At 57.0% G+C, this 14,808-nt stretch overlaps 1 protein-coding gene and 1 long non-coding RNA gene across 8 annotated transcripts; one reads left to right on the forward strand and one right to left on the reverse strand.

Annotated features, from left to right (window-relative positions):
- Window positions 1–71: 71 nt before the first annotated feature.
- On the reverse strand, window positions 72–3,549 carry LOC122205017 (beta-lactoglobulin). Its single transcript, XM_042912971.1, has 6 exons — window positions 3,439–3,549; window positions 2,828–2,961; window positions 1,897–1,970; window positions 1,585–1,698; window positions 822–917; window positions 72–159 (listed from the first exon to the last, which is right to left on the reverse strand). The coding sequence occupies exons 1-6, from the start codon at window positions 3,547–3,549 to the stop codon at window positions 134–136; spliced, it is 555 nt and encodes a 184-aa protein (XP_042768905.1). The 3' UTR covers window positions 72–133.
- On the forward strand, window positions 1,250–14,608 carry LOC122205018. Of its 7 annotated transcripts, none has more exons than XR_006195868.1 (4): window positions 1,250–1,724; window positions 8,309–9,831; window positions 10,476–10,582; window positions 12,699–12,737. It is a non-coding gene; the product is annotated as an uncharacterized LOC122205018 (long non-coding RNA). The 7 variants fall into 7 exon arrangements; XR_006195870.1 differs by lacking the exon at window positions 1,250–1,724 and having other exon boundaries at window positions 6,640–8,744; window positions 9,742–9,831; XR_006195873.1 differs by lacking the exons at window positions 1,250–1,724; window positions 12,699–12,737 and adding an exon at window positions 14,383–14,608 and having other exon boundaries at window positions 6,640–9,831.
- Window positions 14,609–14,808: the final 200 nt, after the last annotated feature.

The raw sequence follows: 14,808 nt of genomic DNA on the forward strand, positions 1-14,808 counted from the left end.
GGGGGCCAGGCCCAGGCTGGAGGGGCTGCCTCAGGGGGTTTGGGAGGCACCGGGGCAAGCAAGGTGGGGGAAGCGGGGAGAGGCGAGGGCAGGGGGCAGGAGGGCCGGGCAGGAAGCCTCGGGCGGCCCTGACCTAGGCTTCAGCTGGGGGACACCGGGCTGTGGAGGGAAGAGAACAGGATGGGGATATGCCGAGGCTTTGTCCGTCCACTTAGAAATCACGCAAACGCAGCTCGCAGCCCGTCCCTCTCTGGGATCACCTTGCCTTCTGCCATCCAGCACCCAAGGCAGCCACATCCTGCCATGGTCCCGGGGCCCTCACTTTGACCCCCAGACTCCACGACCCCACCTGCCCCTCAGCTAGCCCCCTCGTGGGTCACCCACAGCACGGCCGTGCTCCCCTGCTCTGGGCTCTCTTTTCCCAGGAGATCAGTGAACTGCCCTGTCCCCGCTGCCCTGTCCCCACTGCCCTGTCCCTGTGAAACCGCACAAGGGCTGGACAACGTGTCTGTCTCATTCCATCTACATGCATCGTGCCCCCCAAACAGCCTGGCCTGTGTTTGTTGATGGACTGGATGACGCACAGGGAAGGGAGGGTGAGGGGCCCTGCTGTGTGGCCTTGGCCTTATTTCTAAGCCTCTCTGAGCCTCAGTGTCTGAACCCACGGAATGGAGACGGATATTGTGCCCGGGTCACCACGTTACAGGGCGCCCAGCGCAGGCCCGCCCACATGGGCCCCGGAGAGGCTGGCCGTGGTTTTCTGTGGCCCGGTCTTATGCTCCCAGCGCGGCCTGGCGTCGGGGACGCGTCCACGCACTCACCATCGAGATTGAAGACCGGGGCTTTGTGCAGCCGGAGCTCCCTAACGTACTCCAGGTACTTCCCCAGCCACGTGGGGTCCCCGGGCGTCGTTCTGGCTGGAATCACAGGGTCGGGTGGGGGGGACGCCGAGAGCCCACGGGCCCGACCTTTCTCAGGGCCCCTCCTCCTACCGTGCGGCTGGTTGCCGCGGCCTAGCCTTGGGCCGCCTCCCCCCTCGGAAAGCAGGTCCACCCTGGGCAGCCCAGGTGCAGCCCTCGCCCCTCGGGGGAGGGTCCCCGGGGGTCCTCCCTTCGCCCCGCAGCCTGCTGCCTGCAGGACCCGGCCGCCCCCTCCCCGCTGCCCACCCCCTGGGCTCTGGCTCTGGTGGGGCCCATCCCCGGGACGGCCCCTCCCCTCCGTCTGGTCTGGAGGACAAGGTGCGCCCCCCTCCCCACGAAGCCCACCCTCCACACCCTCCCCCCGTGACCCCCGGTCTCCTGCACGTGGCACTTCCACTTTCTGGAGCCTGATGTGACTCAGCGGCTGTTAGGCTCATAGGCTATCTCCCCGGCGAAGACAGGGGAGGGTTTCTGCTCTGGCGCAGCGTCCCCGCTCCCAGGACACAGGCGAAGCAGGCGGGAGATGGGCTGGATGAATTCCTGAGGGATTGAGCGGTGCGGGCAGGGATGCCCACAGGGGTGCAGCTCTGAGCGGCCCGGGAGCCGCTGGCAGTAAGCACAGGGCTCGGCAGACGCCCCGGGGTCGGGGAGAGCCACCACCTACCCAGCAGCGCCCACAGGCTGGTGACCTCGCCGGCGTCCTCGAGGCGGACATAAAGAACGAGGTTACTGTAGTCCGTGCCGACGAAGCAGACGTGCATGCTGTTGCCTCCCTCCCCTGTGGGAGACCCCGGGCGGTGACAGGTGAGCCCTCTCTCCTCCGCCCCCAGGCCCACCCCCGGGGCAGCGCTGGGCACCGGGAGGGCGTCTCCCTCCGGCAAGGCGCTTCCCCCGTGACCCTGGTGCAGGGCATCGGGCGTCCCCTGCCCTCCCCTCGCCCAGCACGGCACCCGGGCCGGGGGCCTGGGCCACTCACAGGAGCCTTGGAACTGGCCTTGGAGCCCAGTCGGGTGGACGGTGACGTTGACTCCTTGGCACACGCCCTCTCCTCTGGGGAAAGAGGAGGGAGCGTTCCGGGGTCACGGCCTCTTCCTGTCTACTGGCACCGGACGGTGCCGGCTTGGGCTCTGCCCCAGGGGGCATCGGAGGCGCCCTGGCTGAGGTCCCAGGTGTCCACCTGAATCCCTCGGCTACCTGGGTTCCCGAGGGTCACCCAGCAGGGAGGAAGAGGGTGGGCCCCTGAGGTGCCTGGACGGGGCTAGAGGGTAGGAGTGAGGAACCAGGTGCTTCCTGGTTTCTGGAACGGAACCAAAGCCCCCGGGACGACTTGCACCTGTCTGTCCTTGGCTCAGAGCCTCCGGTCTCTGGGTGGGTGGCCTGGTCCTGGCCGTCCCCGGTCACCTGGGCTCCACACGAAGACCAAGCCTTTTTGGCCCCCTGCCCCACAGTCTTCCTTTCTCACCTGGGGTGGGCGGGGGTGGGCTGGGTACCAACAGACCCTGTGGCTGCACAGGCCAGCGCCGTGGTGTCTGGCCCAGCGCAGGCAAGGACGTGGCTCTCACTGTCCTCAAGGCCACCGGTGCAGAGTGTTGTAAGTGTCTCTGGGTTCAACACGGCTCGTCACCACCGTAGATGTTCCTGACCAACTGACCGCGGTGCTGCCCCAGCCCCTCCAGCTCACAAGGCGGGAAGGGACGCCGGCGGCCGAGGACCGGGCCCCGTGTGTCTCCCCACGGCCCCTGTCGTAAAGCTTTGGGGGCTTCTGAAGTGAAACCTCCTACCTCTCAGGACGGTCTCGAGCCTGCAGCTCGGTGCCCCGGGTCCCTCCGGGTCTAACCCCTGGTCCTTGTCCCCTGGGAGGCCCCTGGGAAGACCACCCCGTGAGGAGCTGCAGGGACCACGCTTACGTCCAGAACAAGACGAACGTCACATCCTCGTCCCGGGTCCAGATGGAATGGAGGCCGAGCCTCAGGGGGTCGGCTGGGGAGACCAGGTGTGCACGGCTAGAGGCCAACTGGATGGTCAGCCAGCGCCCCTCCACCTGCGGGTGTGCGGGGGCGGGGGTCAGGGTGGGGGACAAGTGGCCTGTCCCTGTTGCAAATGCCCTTCCCTGTCAGGCCGCCCTCTGGGTCCCCTGGGCCCCTTCCTGCTGCCTCTCCCTTCCCTGCCCCCTTCAGCTCCTCCCGTGTCTGGTCCAGGCTCCGTCTTCTGTTGGCCTGGATCTGGGGAGGGGGGGACTGTCCTGGGGCCACCACCGAGGCCTGGGTTTGCTCCTGCCAGCCAGCACCAGCCACGACCCCTGCGGTGGTGGGCAATGGGCAGGTCCCTTCCCGTCCCAAGGGTGACAGTGCTCAGCTGGGTGCCTGGTGGCCTGGGCAGATGCGGGCCTGGGCTGGGGACACCCCTGCCCCTCACGTGGCCTCTCTCCTCGGCTCCTGCTGGCAGAGTGCCACCACGAGACACGAGGACCCTCATCCCTGTCCCAGGGCCGAGCTGGGACCCGACCCGGCTCGGTTACCTTCTGGGCATTAAAGCCTGGCTGTACGGGCACCTCTTCTAGCGTCTGCTGGGCACAAGCCAGGCCCAGGCTGAGGGCCAGCAGCAGGAGTGGCCCTCTCTGGGGGACCATGACCGCGGGGCCCAGAGTGGGGAGAGGCCGGGCAGCTCCCATCCCTTCCTTGTATGTGTCCTCCAGAGGCCGCTCGCCTGGACAGCTGCCCTGGCCAGTGCTGCCGTCTGGCCCGGGCCCCTGAGCACCCAGAATGCCTCCCACAGGAGGAAGTGGCCTCCCGACACCCACCTGTGTCTGAAGGGTGTGAAGGGCGTCATCTGACCTGGGGGGCGGGTGCTGTCGGAGCAGTTTACCTACATTGCTGGCTTCCTGGAGGCGTCAGCTCACCCCACGGCTCGGCTCCCTCCTCCCGGCCTGTGCTCCCCTGGGGGTCCCACCTCCCATTCCTCCCTCCTCCCGGCCTGTGCTCCCCCTGGGGCTCCCACCCCCCAGTCCTCCCTCCTCCCGGCCTGTGCTCCCCCTGGAGGCTTCCATCCCCCAGTCGTCCTTCCTCCCGGCCTGTGCTCCCCCTGGGGGCTCCCACCTCCCATTCCTCCCTCCTCCCGGCCTGTGCACCCCCTGGGGCTCCCACCCCCCAGTCCTCCCTCCTCCCGGCCTGTGCTCCCCCTGGAGGCTTCCATCCCCCAGTCCCCCCTCCTCCCGGCCTGTGCTCCCCCTGGGAGCTCCCACCCCCCAGTCCTCCCTCCTCCTGGCATGTGTTTCCCTGGGGGCTCCCACCTCCCATCCTCCCTCCTCCCGGTCTGTGCTCCCCCTGGGGGCTCCCACCCCCCAGTCCTCCCTCCTCCCGGCCTGTGTTTCCCTGGGGGCTCCCACCTCCCATTCCTCTCTCCTCCCGGTCTGTGCTCCCACTGGGGACTCCCACCCCCCATTCCTCCCTCCTCCTGGTCTGTGCTCCCACTGGGGGCTCCCACCCCCCAGTCCTCCTTCCTCCCGGCATGTGCTCCCCCTGGGGGCTCCCACCCCCCAGTCCTCCGTCCTCCCGGCATGTGTTTCCCTGGGGGCTCCCACCCCCCAGTCCTCCCTCCTCCCGGCATGTGTTTCCCTGGGGGCTCCCACCTCCCATTCCTCCCTCCTCCTGGTCTGTGCTTCCACTAGGGGCTCCCACCCCCCAGTCCTCCCTCCTCCCGGCCTGTGCTCCCCCTGGAGGCTTCCATCCCCCAGTCGTCCTTCCTCCCGGCCTGTGCTCCCCCTGGGGGCTCCCACCCCCCAGTCCTCCCTCCTCCCGGCATGTGTTTCCCTGGGGGCTCCCACCTCCCATTCCTCCCTCCTCCTGGTCTGTGCTCCCCCTGGGGCTCCCACCCCCCAGTCCTCCCTCCTCCCGGCCTGTGCTCCCACTGGGGGCTCCCACCCCCCAGTCCTCCCTCCTCCCGGCATGTGTTTCCCTGGGGGCTCCCACATCCCATTCCTCCCTCCTCCCGGCCTGTGCTCCCCCTGGGGCTCCCACCCCCCCAGTCCTCCCTCCTCCCGGCCTGTGCTCCCACTGGGGGCTCCCACCTCCCATTCCTCCCTCCTCCCGGTCTGTGCTCCCCCTGGGGCTCCCACCCCACAGTCCTCCCTCCTCCTGGTCTGTGCTCCCCCTGGGGCTCCCACCCCCCAGTCCTCCCTCCTCCCGGCCTGTGCTCCCCCTGGAGGCTTCCATCCCCCAGTCGTCCCTCCTCCCGGCCTGTGCTCCCCCTGGGGGCTCCCACCTCCCATTCCTCCCTCCTCCCGGCCTGTGCTCCCCCTGGAGGCTTCCATCCCCCAGTCGTCCTTCCTCCCGGCCTGTGCTCCCCCTGGGGGCCCCCACCCCCCAGTCCTCCCTCCTCACCTCCCACTGTCCCAGGGGGTGTGGTGGGGAGTGACAGCTGGAGGGCACATAATCCCCGAGGACAGCGCTCAGCACGCCTGCCAGAAACCGTTCCGGGCGACGTTTGTTCCTACTCATGACGAGCATGTCTCGTACCCAGCACCCCGTCTCCAACCCCATGGCCACTCGGACCGGGCCGCCCACCCCCCTCTCCCGGGACCCTCTGAGCTGCACGACCCAGCTGGCTGGACGCTGTCCGACGGCCACCCCCCTCAGTCCAGTCCACGATGTGGGGTTCTGTCATGCCCTCTCCGCTTTTTCTAAGAAGAAAGCAGCCTTTCGGGGAGCTGTGCCTGCTGGAGTCGGGCCCTATGTGGGTCACGGCCGGCGCGAGAACCGGTCGGCCTGGGTTTCCCAGGTGGGGCTGCGGGATCCCCTTCCACCCGCCCTCCGGGAGCAGAGGCCACGCAGACGGGCACCCCCATCCCAGGGCTGTGAGGGGACGCCCCAGGAGCGGCGGGAAAGCCGGGGGACCCGTCAACCCTGGGCTTTCTGGGGACACGGCCGGGCTGAGCCAGGTGGCTGGTGCGGCAGGGGAGGTGATGTTTCGGCTGTAGTTTCCCAGGGGTTTGATGTCAGATACCAGCACGTGGGTGGGAACTCCTTCCGTAACTTGGGGTCCCATCCTTGGATCCGGTCCTGGTCTCCACCCCCAGGTGGCATTGAGTTGTTTCGGGGGTTAGGACGTCCCAGTCACATGGGAGGGCCAGAGTCCCGCTCCCAGAAATCGTCCTGGAATGCGCCCCCCCCCCCCCCGAAGCGGGCGCAGGGTTCCGGGGGAGAGCCGTGGTCCGGGCGGCCGGGGGGCAGGTGTGAGGCCTGCGGGGAGCACGTCCCAGGCTGAGCTGGACCCCAGGGCCCGGAGCCCGGAGCCAGGCCGACAGAAGCAGCCTCGGAGCGTCTGACCTCGTGACAGAGCCAAAGACGGACCTACCACTGAGCCCCAGACCCCAAAGGCGGGGAAGCTTCTGGAGCCGGATGAGGGCCTGAAGGACAACGATTGTGTCCATCGGAAGGAGAAACAGGAGAACAGCCCAGAAACCCTGAGCATGAAGGGCCCGGCGCAGCTGCGGGCCACAGCCTGTCACCGAGCGGGCCTCCGGCACATTCCAGGCAGCCGCGGGCACAGGGAGATGGAGACTGTGAGGTCGACAGACTTGTGGAACTTAGTTCCCGTCTGGGGGCTCCACACAGAGCCACACAAGTGACAGTCACGTGCTGCCCGTCTGTCGGGAAGGGTTGGCCGCCAAGCTGTGCGCTGGGGGTGGGGCTGGGTGAAGGGAGGAGGGAACAGTTGCCGGTGGGTGGAACAGCATGTGTGAGACCCCTGAGGCAGGCAGGGGACGGCCGACTGAGTGAGGAGAGGTCCGAGCAGTGTGGGAACGCAGACGTTTGCTGAAGGTGCGGAGGCTCCGTGAGGTCACCGAGGCCAGGTCACAGGAGCCCCTGGACCACGTGCATCATGTGGATTTTGTCTGCGTGGTGGCGGCTGGTGGAGGGACACAAGCGGGGTGACATTCTGGCGATGTTCCTGGGCTGTGAGGCTGTGGGGGTCGCCCCCTCTCCCCAAGGCCAGGCTGGCGGGGAGGCGGAGGTGAGCCCACGCAGGAGGCCAGCCTCCGAGAAGCGGGGCAGCCAGCCGGCCTGGAGGGCCGAGGTCAGAGAGCCGGGAACGGCGGTGTCCAGATGCATCGTCGTGGAAGCCGCTCGCGGGGGGTGTCGCGGACTTTCCCGGAACGGGCTCTGTCCTGTCCTTTCCAAAAAAGCGAAAAAACTTACGCAAGCTGGAAACGAAAACACCTTTCCTCTGGGACAGTGAGGACAGTGCACAGAGGCCCGGGAGGCGCCGGGGCGTGTGTTTGGGGGGCTAGACCAGACCTTTCCATCCCTCTCTCCCTCCATCCCCCCCCATCATAAAGCCGTTGACATCAGAGGTCAAGGCCGGAGTGTCCGCTGAGCTCCGGGCCTGCTCGGACTCCGCCCCGAGGCTGCCCTTTCCTGTGGCCACCTCCTCTCTTGCCCCGGGAGCCGCAGGACTGTCAGCCCCCCGCCCCGTGGACAGGCCTGCTGCTCTTACCATCATGATGCCCACCTGTGTCTGACGGGGGAGGTGCTGCCCGGCCCTGCCTTTCTGGGGCCCGCCATCACCCACAGACACAGCGAGACCACCAGCTCCTGACCACAGAGAGGTCACTCGTGCCTTCACCAAAGGAGTGTCCCCGCGGGCACCCCCGGGTGGGCCCTGGGATCTCAGGTGACAGCCCACAGCTCCTCTGGGCCTTCCTCTGCCCTGGGAGGGGTCTAGGGTGTGCTTCCTGGGGTGGGTCTTGGGGACAGGACGGCCGTGCTGGACAGGACGGCAGGCACCTGGGCGGGTGATTCTGTGCTCACACACGATGGTCACTGTGCACGCCTGGCCTTGGTGGCCCCGGGACCGTCACGGCCACGTCGGAGGCTAACCCAGAAAGCCCTGGTTGGCTTAAACGCGTGGCTGACGCATCCTGGCAGACTGGAGATCAAGCCCGCGCTGTGGGAGCCACCGAAGGACTCTAATGAGAGTGATAGTCCAAAGTGGCTGCTTAGGGGAGGGTTCGAGGGTGGCCTAGAGTTTCCCGAGTTAAGGTGCCGCAGGACGTTTGAGCCACTCGGGTAGAGTGTCCCGCCAGTCTCCGTACAGCTCGGCCCAGGGTGTGTTTACGCACTAAGAGGGCTCGGGTGCCACCAAGTGGCCATCCTGGGGACATCAACGCCCGTCACCATGGAGCCACCAGTATCTTTTCCTTCTGTGGGAGCAAATCTCTGCATTTGAGTTCAATCTTTGCGATTTCAAAGTGAGGAAACCCACGAGATGTCTTGCTTAGCAGTGAGCTGACACTTTCCCCTTGGGTTTGAAACTACTCATTCTGTGTGCGCGTCAGCTCCAGTCCTGCCGATGCTTCCGGTAAGTCACTGATTTCCTTCTTGCATTAGGGTAACAGAGAGGGTGAGGCATCCCTGTGCAGTGACACCAGATCGTGAAACCCTGGAGGCCGATCCGTCATCGGTGTGACTGGTGACTCCACCCGTGAGGTCCCGGAGCCACATGCCCCCTGAGGCCCCGGAAGACACAGCCCTGAGCTGCTCCCGAGCCTGGCACTTAAGGCGGGAAACAGACTTCAATTTTTTAAAAGATAGGGACGGGCCACGGAAAGGACCACAACAGGGCTGTCTATGGGAGTGTGGGTCGTGGGGACTGGTGTTCTGTGATGTGGAAAACCTTAAATTTCCTCACTGCGTCCAGCCCCTGGACAAGTCCCTGGGACAGGCAGAGTCACCGCCCTCTGGGAGCCCAGCTGCCTCGATGATGACTCTTCGCTAAGGGCAAAAGGCGATCTTAGCTTAACCTCATCCCGACCTCCGGGATCCTGTGAGTGTCCTTTATCGTGTAAAGGACAGGAAGGAAACTTCCTTCACCTCTACCCCCCAAGATACAAGGTAACAAATCAGACTCCAAGCGTAAAGTCCCCTGATACGCATCTGAAAGGTCTCATGACTGAGGGTTTGCTAAACGGTAATATGTGACCTTTTCCCAACAATAGTGAGCCCTCTCGGGGCCCTGGAAACCTTGCTCCCAAATCCCTTGGAGGCCTGTGCTGTCCCCAGCCCCTCCCGACTTGGCGGTGGGTAAGCAGTGGCTTCTCACAGCTCTTCCTGCCCACGGACCTGCCCCCGTGCTTTAATAAAGCACCAAAGATGTCTCAAGAATTCTTTCATGAGACTTTTTGTCGCACAGGGTTTCGCGACTGTTTGCTCTGAACCCCAATATCTCCACATCCATCTGGAGTGGAACAGGTGTCCTTTGTCACAGCTCCCCACCCAAGCCCTGACCAGGCAGCTCAGCTGAAGGGTTTCTAAGGGAGCAGCTGACAATTAGGCGGAAAGTGGGCAGTAGCAGAATCTCCAAGGTGCCCCCCTGGCTAGTCGAGCAGAGCCGGGCTGTGATTTGGAGGGGAAAAAAGGCTCCTTCCTAGGAGGAACCCGTGGAGAATGAGACAAGCAGAGGCCACTGTGTGCTGGGAGCCTTGCCTGGGCTTGTACGCAAATTAGGAAGGGTTTAGCATGGTTTTAGGGATGCCCCACTCCGGATTTTAAAAACTGGAGTTTTAAAAAATCTCCAGACAGCAAGGTCAGTTGGGTGTATTTGTGCGAATCTATTTCTGGGTCCTTTGCTCTGTTCTGCTGATCTGTGTGTCTGTGCCTCTGCAAATACCACAGTCTTGATTGAGTTGTATCATAAGATTTAAAATTTGACAGACTGTTACCATTTTATTATTTTTTCTAAGTTATTTTAGATACTCTAGTACTTTGCCTTCCCATATGTATCTTAGAATAATCTTAACTATGTCTACAAAACACCCTCCTAGGATTTTGATAGGAATGGTACTAAAAAACGTATATCAACTTGAGGAGAATTGACGTCTCTGCTATGTTGAGCCTTTCAACTCATAAACACAGTAAGTCTGCTTATGTGGATCTTCCTTGGTTTCTCTTAGCAAGATTGCATAGTCTCCAACATACAGATTCTGTATATGTCTCATTAGATTTACACTGAAGTGTTCCACTTTTTTGGGAGTGATTATAAATGGTGTGCTATATATATATATATATATATATATATATATATATATATATAATTTTTTTGAGAGAGAGAGAGAGAGACAGGCAGACCATGAGCAGGGTAGAAGGGCAGAGGTGGGGAGAGAGAAAGAATCTTAAGCAAGCTCCATGCTTAGCGTGGAGCCCGACTCAGGACTCCATCTCATGACCCTGGGATCATGACCTGAGGCGAAATCAAGAGTCAGATGCTCAACCAACCGAGCCACCCAGGCGCCTATAAATGGTGCTGGTTTTTTATTTCCGTGTCCACAAGTGCATTGCTAGTATGTAGAAATGTAATTGATTTTTGTATGTTTATCTTGTATCCTGCCACATTGGTGATCTCATTAATTCTAGGAGATTTTGTTTTTGTTTTCGTTGATTTATCCTTAAGAGTTTCTACATAAATAATTGTGTCATCTGCAAATAGAGATACTTTCATTTCTTCCTTTAATATCTGTATGTCTTTTATTACCTTTTCTTGACTTCTTGCCCTGGCCAGAGCTTCCTGCGCTCTGATGAGTAAGAGAGTTGGGAGCAGGTGTCCTTGCCACGTTCCTGAGTATTCACCATCCATTCATCACTGATGAGAGTCTTCATCATTGCCCGGTAAGTACCACTTTTCTAAGTTTTATGTAGATGCCTTGATCAAGTTGAAGAAGCTCCCTCTATTCCAACATTTCTGAGTTTTTTTAAAAAATCGTGAAGGAATGCCGAATTTTGTCAGATGCTTTTTCTACGTTGATTGATGTGATCATGTAACTTTTCCTTGTTAGCCTACTAATACAGAGGGTTACACTGATTGGTTTTCAAGTGCTGAAGGAGCCCTGCATCCCTGGCATAAATCCCACTTTGTTATGGTGCGTAATTCTTTTTTTTTACGTTGCTGAATTCCATTTGTTAATATTTTGTTAAGAATTGCATCTATATAGATAAGAAACATTAGGCTGTAGTTTTCCTTTTTTAAAAAAAATCTTTGTGGGCTTTTGGTATCAGAGTAATATCAGCTTCATAAAATGAACTGGAAAATGTTCTTTCCTCTTTTATTTTCTGCAAGAGGTTTTGTAGCATTCACACTAATTCTTTACAAATTTAGTGTCATTCTCCTGTGAAATCACCTGGACCTGGAAATGTCTCTTTGTGGAATTTTAAAATTAGGAATTCAATTTTCTCAATAGGTGTAGGGCTATTCAAATTATCTAGTTCATATTGGATGAGTTGTGGTAGTTTGTATTTTTCTTTTTTTTTTTTAATTTTATTTTTTATTTTTTAAAATTTACATCCAAATTAGTTAGCATATAGTGCAACACTGATTTCAGGAGTAGATTCCTTAGTGCCCCTGACCCATTTAGCCCATCCCCCTCCCACAACCCCTCCCGTAACCCTCAGTTTGTTCTGCATATTTGTGAGTCTCTTGTTTTGTCCCCCTCCCTGTTTTTATATGATTTTTGCTTCCCTTCCCTTATATTCATCTGTTTTGTCTCTTAAAGTCCTCATATGAGAGAAGTCATATGATTTTTGTCTTTCTCTAATTTCGCTTAGCACATACCCTCTAGTTCCTCCCATGTAGTTGCAAATGACAAGATTTCATTCTTTTTGATTGCCAAGTGATGCTCCATTGTATCTATATACCACATCTTCTTTATCCATTCATCCATCGATGGACATGTGGGCTCTTTCCAGACTTTGGCTGTTGTCGATAGCACTGCTATAAACATGGGGGTGCATGTGCCCCTTCGAAACAGCACACCTGTATCCCTTGGATAAATACCTAGTAGGGCAATTGCTGGGTCGTAGGGTAGTTCTATTTTTAGTTTTTTGAGGAACCTCCAGACTGTTTTCCAGAGCGGCCGCCCCAGCTTGCATTCCCAGGTAGTTTGTATTTTTCAAGGAACTGGTCCATTTCATCTAAGTTGTCAAATCTATGTATACAGAAGCATTCATAGTATTGCCTTATTATCCTTTGATTCCTGCAGTGGCTGTGATGATATCCCTTCTTTCATTCCTGAGTTAAAATTTGTATCTTCTCTCCTTCGCGCTTTGTCAGTCATGCTAGATGTTTCCTTGCCAGTGTTTATGCTTTTCCTTTCTTATGATTGTCTTACTGCGCTAAGACATTCAGCATGATGTTGAAGAGGAAAACTGGCAGAGGCCGACCTTACTTTGCTGTCAATCTTAGGGGGAAGCAGTTAGTCTCTTACCATTAAGAATGATGTCAGCTGCTTACTTTTTTTTGTTTTGTCTGTTTTGTTTCATTTTGTTTTGCTAATGATCAGTTTAGGGATGTTAAGGGTTGCATTTTTGGCTTCCTAGTTGAGTGACTTCTGGCCAATGGGTGGGGGAGGGGGGGAGGGGGTGCCGGGTGGGATGTGTGTGCCTTTCAGGGTGGAGCATTGAACAACGGTTTGAGGCCCTGTGGGTGTCTGTGTTTTCCCTGTAGCGTGGTGACCAGCAACCTCCTGGGGGTGGCTGTTTGATCACCTGGATCCTTGAGTGGCCCTGAGGTGCAATATCCCTGCTAACCTGTGACGGGAATTGCACGTAAACAATCAATATATCTGATGTTTTCAGCCACTGAGATTTTAAGTTCATTTGTTAATGCAGCATAAACCAGCTTCTGTTGAATGACTCTCTTGATATGTGAGAACTTTGCCTCATGAGAGGGTATGATATTTTTGAAATATGTATATATATTTTTTAATGTTTATTTATTTTTGGGACAAAGAGAGAAAGCACGAGCAGGTGAGGGGCAGAGAGAGAGGGAGACCCAGAATCGGAAGCAGCTCCAGGCTCCGAGCTGTCAGCACAGAACCCGACGCGGGGCTCGAACTCACGAACCGAGAGATCATGACCTAAGCTGAAGTCGGACGCTCAACCGACTGAGCCCCCCAGGCGTCCCGAAATATATTTAAAAAAATCAATTAAAAGTGCTTATATGCACATGTCACCCTTAATCTCTTAGCCAGTGAGTTTTTGATATTTCCTAATATGGAAATGTCCTTCACTGTCTGGGTTAAATCACGATGTATTGAATTCATTGTTGGATTCAGCCTGCTAATAAATTATTCAGACATTTGTCTTTGTTGCAAAAGGGATGGTTGTCCTCTCCTTTCTTCTCTTGTGCCCTCGTCCCCCAGCTCTGTTATAGGAGAATCCAGCATTTCCCACCCATCTATGTCTACACCCTGGAACGACTGCATGATCCGGGAACCATCTGATGGCAGTGTGCTGGTTCAGAAGATCTGGAACTGTTTCTTATTTTCTATGGTTATTGTTCTTTTAAAGCTTTCTTGGTAAAAATTAAACATAGAGATGTCACGCAACCCAGAAATTCCACTTGTGGGTACTCACCTGAAGAAAATGAAAACACTCATTCCAAAAGATACACGTACCCCACGATCACGGCAGCACCATTTACGATGGCCAAGATACGGCAGCCGCCCAAATGTCCTCCATAGACGAACGGATAAAGAAGATGGGTGTGTATTCAATGGAATATTACCTGGCCACAAAAAGAGTGAAATCTTGCCACTCGTGACAACGTGGATGGACCTAGAGTGTACTATGATAACTGAAAGACAGAGAAAGACAAGCACCATCTGATTTCACTCATATGTGGAATCTAAAAAACAAAACAAATGAAGAAACAAACCGCGAAGCAAAACACGAAGTCATAAATACAGAGAACAAACTGGTGGGTCCCCGAGAGGGGGAGGCGGGAGGGAGTTGGGCAGAAGAGGGGAAGGGGGTTGAGCTGTGCCAACTTCCGGTTATAAAATAAATAAGTCACGGGCTGGGAAGTACAGGTAATACAGCCCATAATCCTGTAATAACCCCGTGCCGTGACAGGTGGTGAGCATTCTGTAGGGTACAGCTGCTGAATCACGACAGTGTAGCCCTGAACCTAATAGCATTGTGTCAACTGTTCCTCAACTAAACATTTTTTACAAATTTTGTTCCAGTTTTCCTTTTAGCCAATATTGGTAATCGATCTTTTTCTAGAAATGTTCCGTTCCATCTATATTTTAAAAACTTAAGGGGCGCCTGGGTGGCTCAGTCGGTTAAGCGTCCCGACTTCGGCTCAGTTCATGATCTCGCGGTCCGTGGGTTCGAGCCCCGCGTCGGGCTCTGTGCTGACAGCTCGGAGCCTGGAGCCTGCTTCGGATTCTGTGTCGCCCTCTCTCTGACCCTCCCCTGTTCACACTGTGTCTCTCTCTGTCTCAAAAATAAATAAACATTAAAAAATAATAGTAATAAATAAATAAATGAAAACTTAATATCATACATAAATTGTCATGTATATATAACATTTATATATAACTGGGCATATATATAAACATGTGTATATATTGTTATATGTAAACTTTGTTATTTGAAAATCCCTGTTTCTGTGGCTCTGTACGTTAAAGTCAGTGGAAAACAAGTTTCTTTCCACCTCTGCTGCCTTCGCCCAGACCACGACCCGGGGGAAATCTCTGTCGTATCATCCAGGGCAGAGCCACGCACTCACAGGCACGTGATGCTTGAGGCCCCAGGACTTCCCGGTGGTCGCGATCGTCCTCAAGTTCCTGAAAGCCGACCTGGAGGGTCATGGGCCGCACTTTTCAAAGAGAATGCAATTGGATCGGAAAGTAACTTACTGATGGTTTCCTGTCAATATTGACTAGGTGACGTGACCAGCGAGTTTTCATTTCTCGTCGTTTGTGGAGTTTGGGTGCTGCCCCACAGTGTGAACTGGCAGGCTGCCCCTGTGCCCTCTGATCTCCTTCCTCAGGTTGAAAAGAGCCCCCCATCATGTGTGCTGGTCCCCAGATGTGATGGGCTGTTCAGGTGCA

The sequence above is a fragment of the Panthera leo genome, chromosome D4 (assembly GCF_018350215.1).
Source record: "Panthera leo isolate Ple1 chromosome D4, P.leo_Ple1_pat1.1, whole genome shotgun sequence".
In the NCBI taxonomy this organism is placed as follows: Eukaryota; Metazoa; Chordata; class Mammalia; order Carnivora; family Felidae; genus Panthera; species Panthera leo.

Excerpts from the sequence above, each read along its gene's own strand:
- LOC122205017 (XM_042912971.1), bottom strand. The coding sequence starts at position 3,549 with ATGGTCCCCCAGAGAGGGCCACTCCTGCTGCTGGCCCTCAGCCTGGGC. Across the intron at positions 2,962-3,438 it reads CAGGCTTTAATGCCCAGAAG|GTGGAGGGGCGCTGGCTGAC; the intron begins GTAACCGAGCCG and ends GCACACCCGCAG. Across the intron at positions 160-821 it reads CCCGGTCTTCAATCTCGATG|CCCGGTGTCCCCCAGCTGAA; the intron begins GTGAGTGCGTGG and ends TTCCCTCCACAG.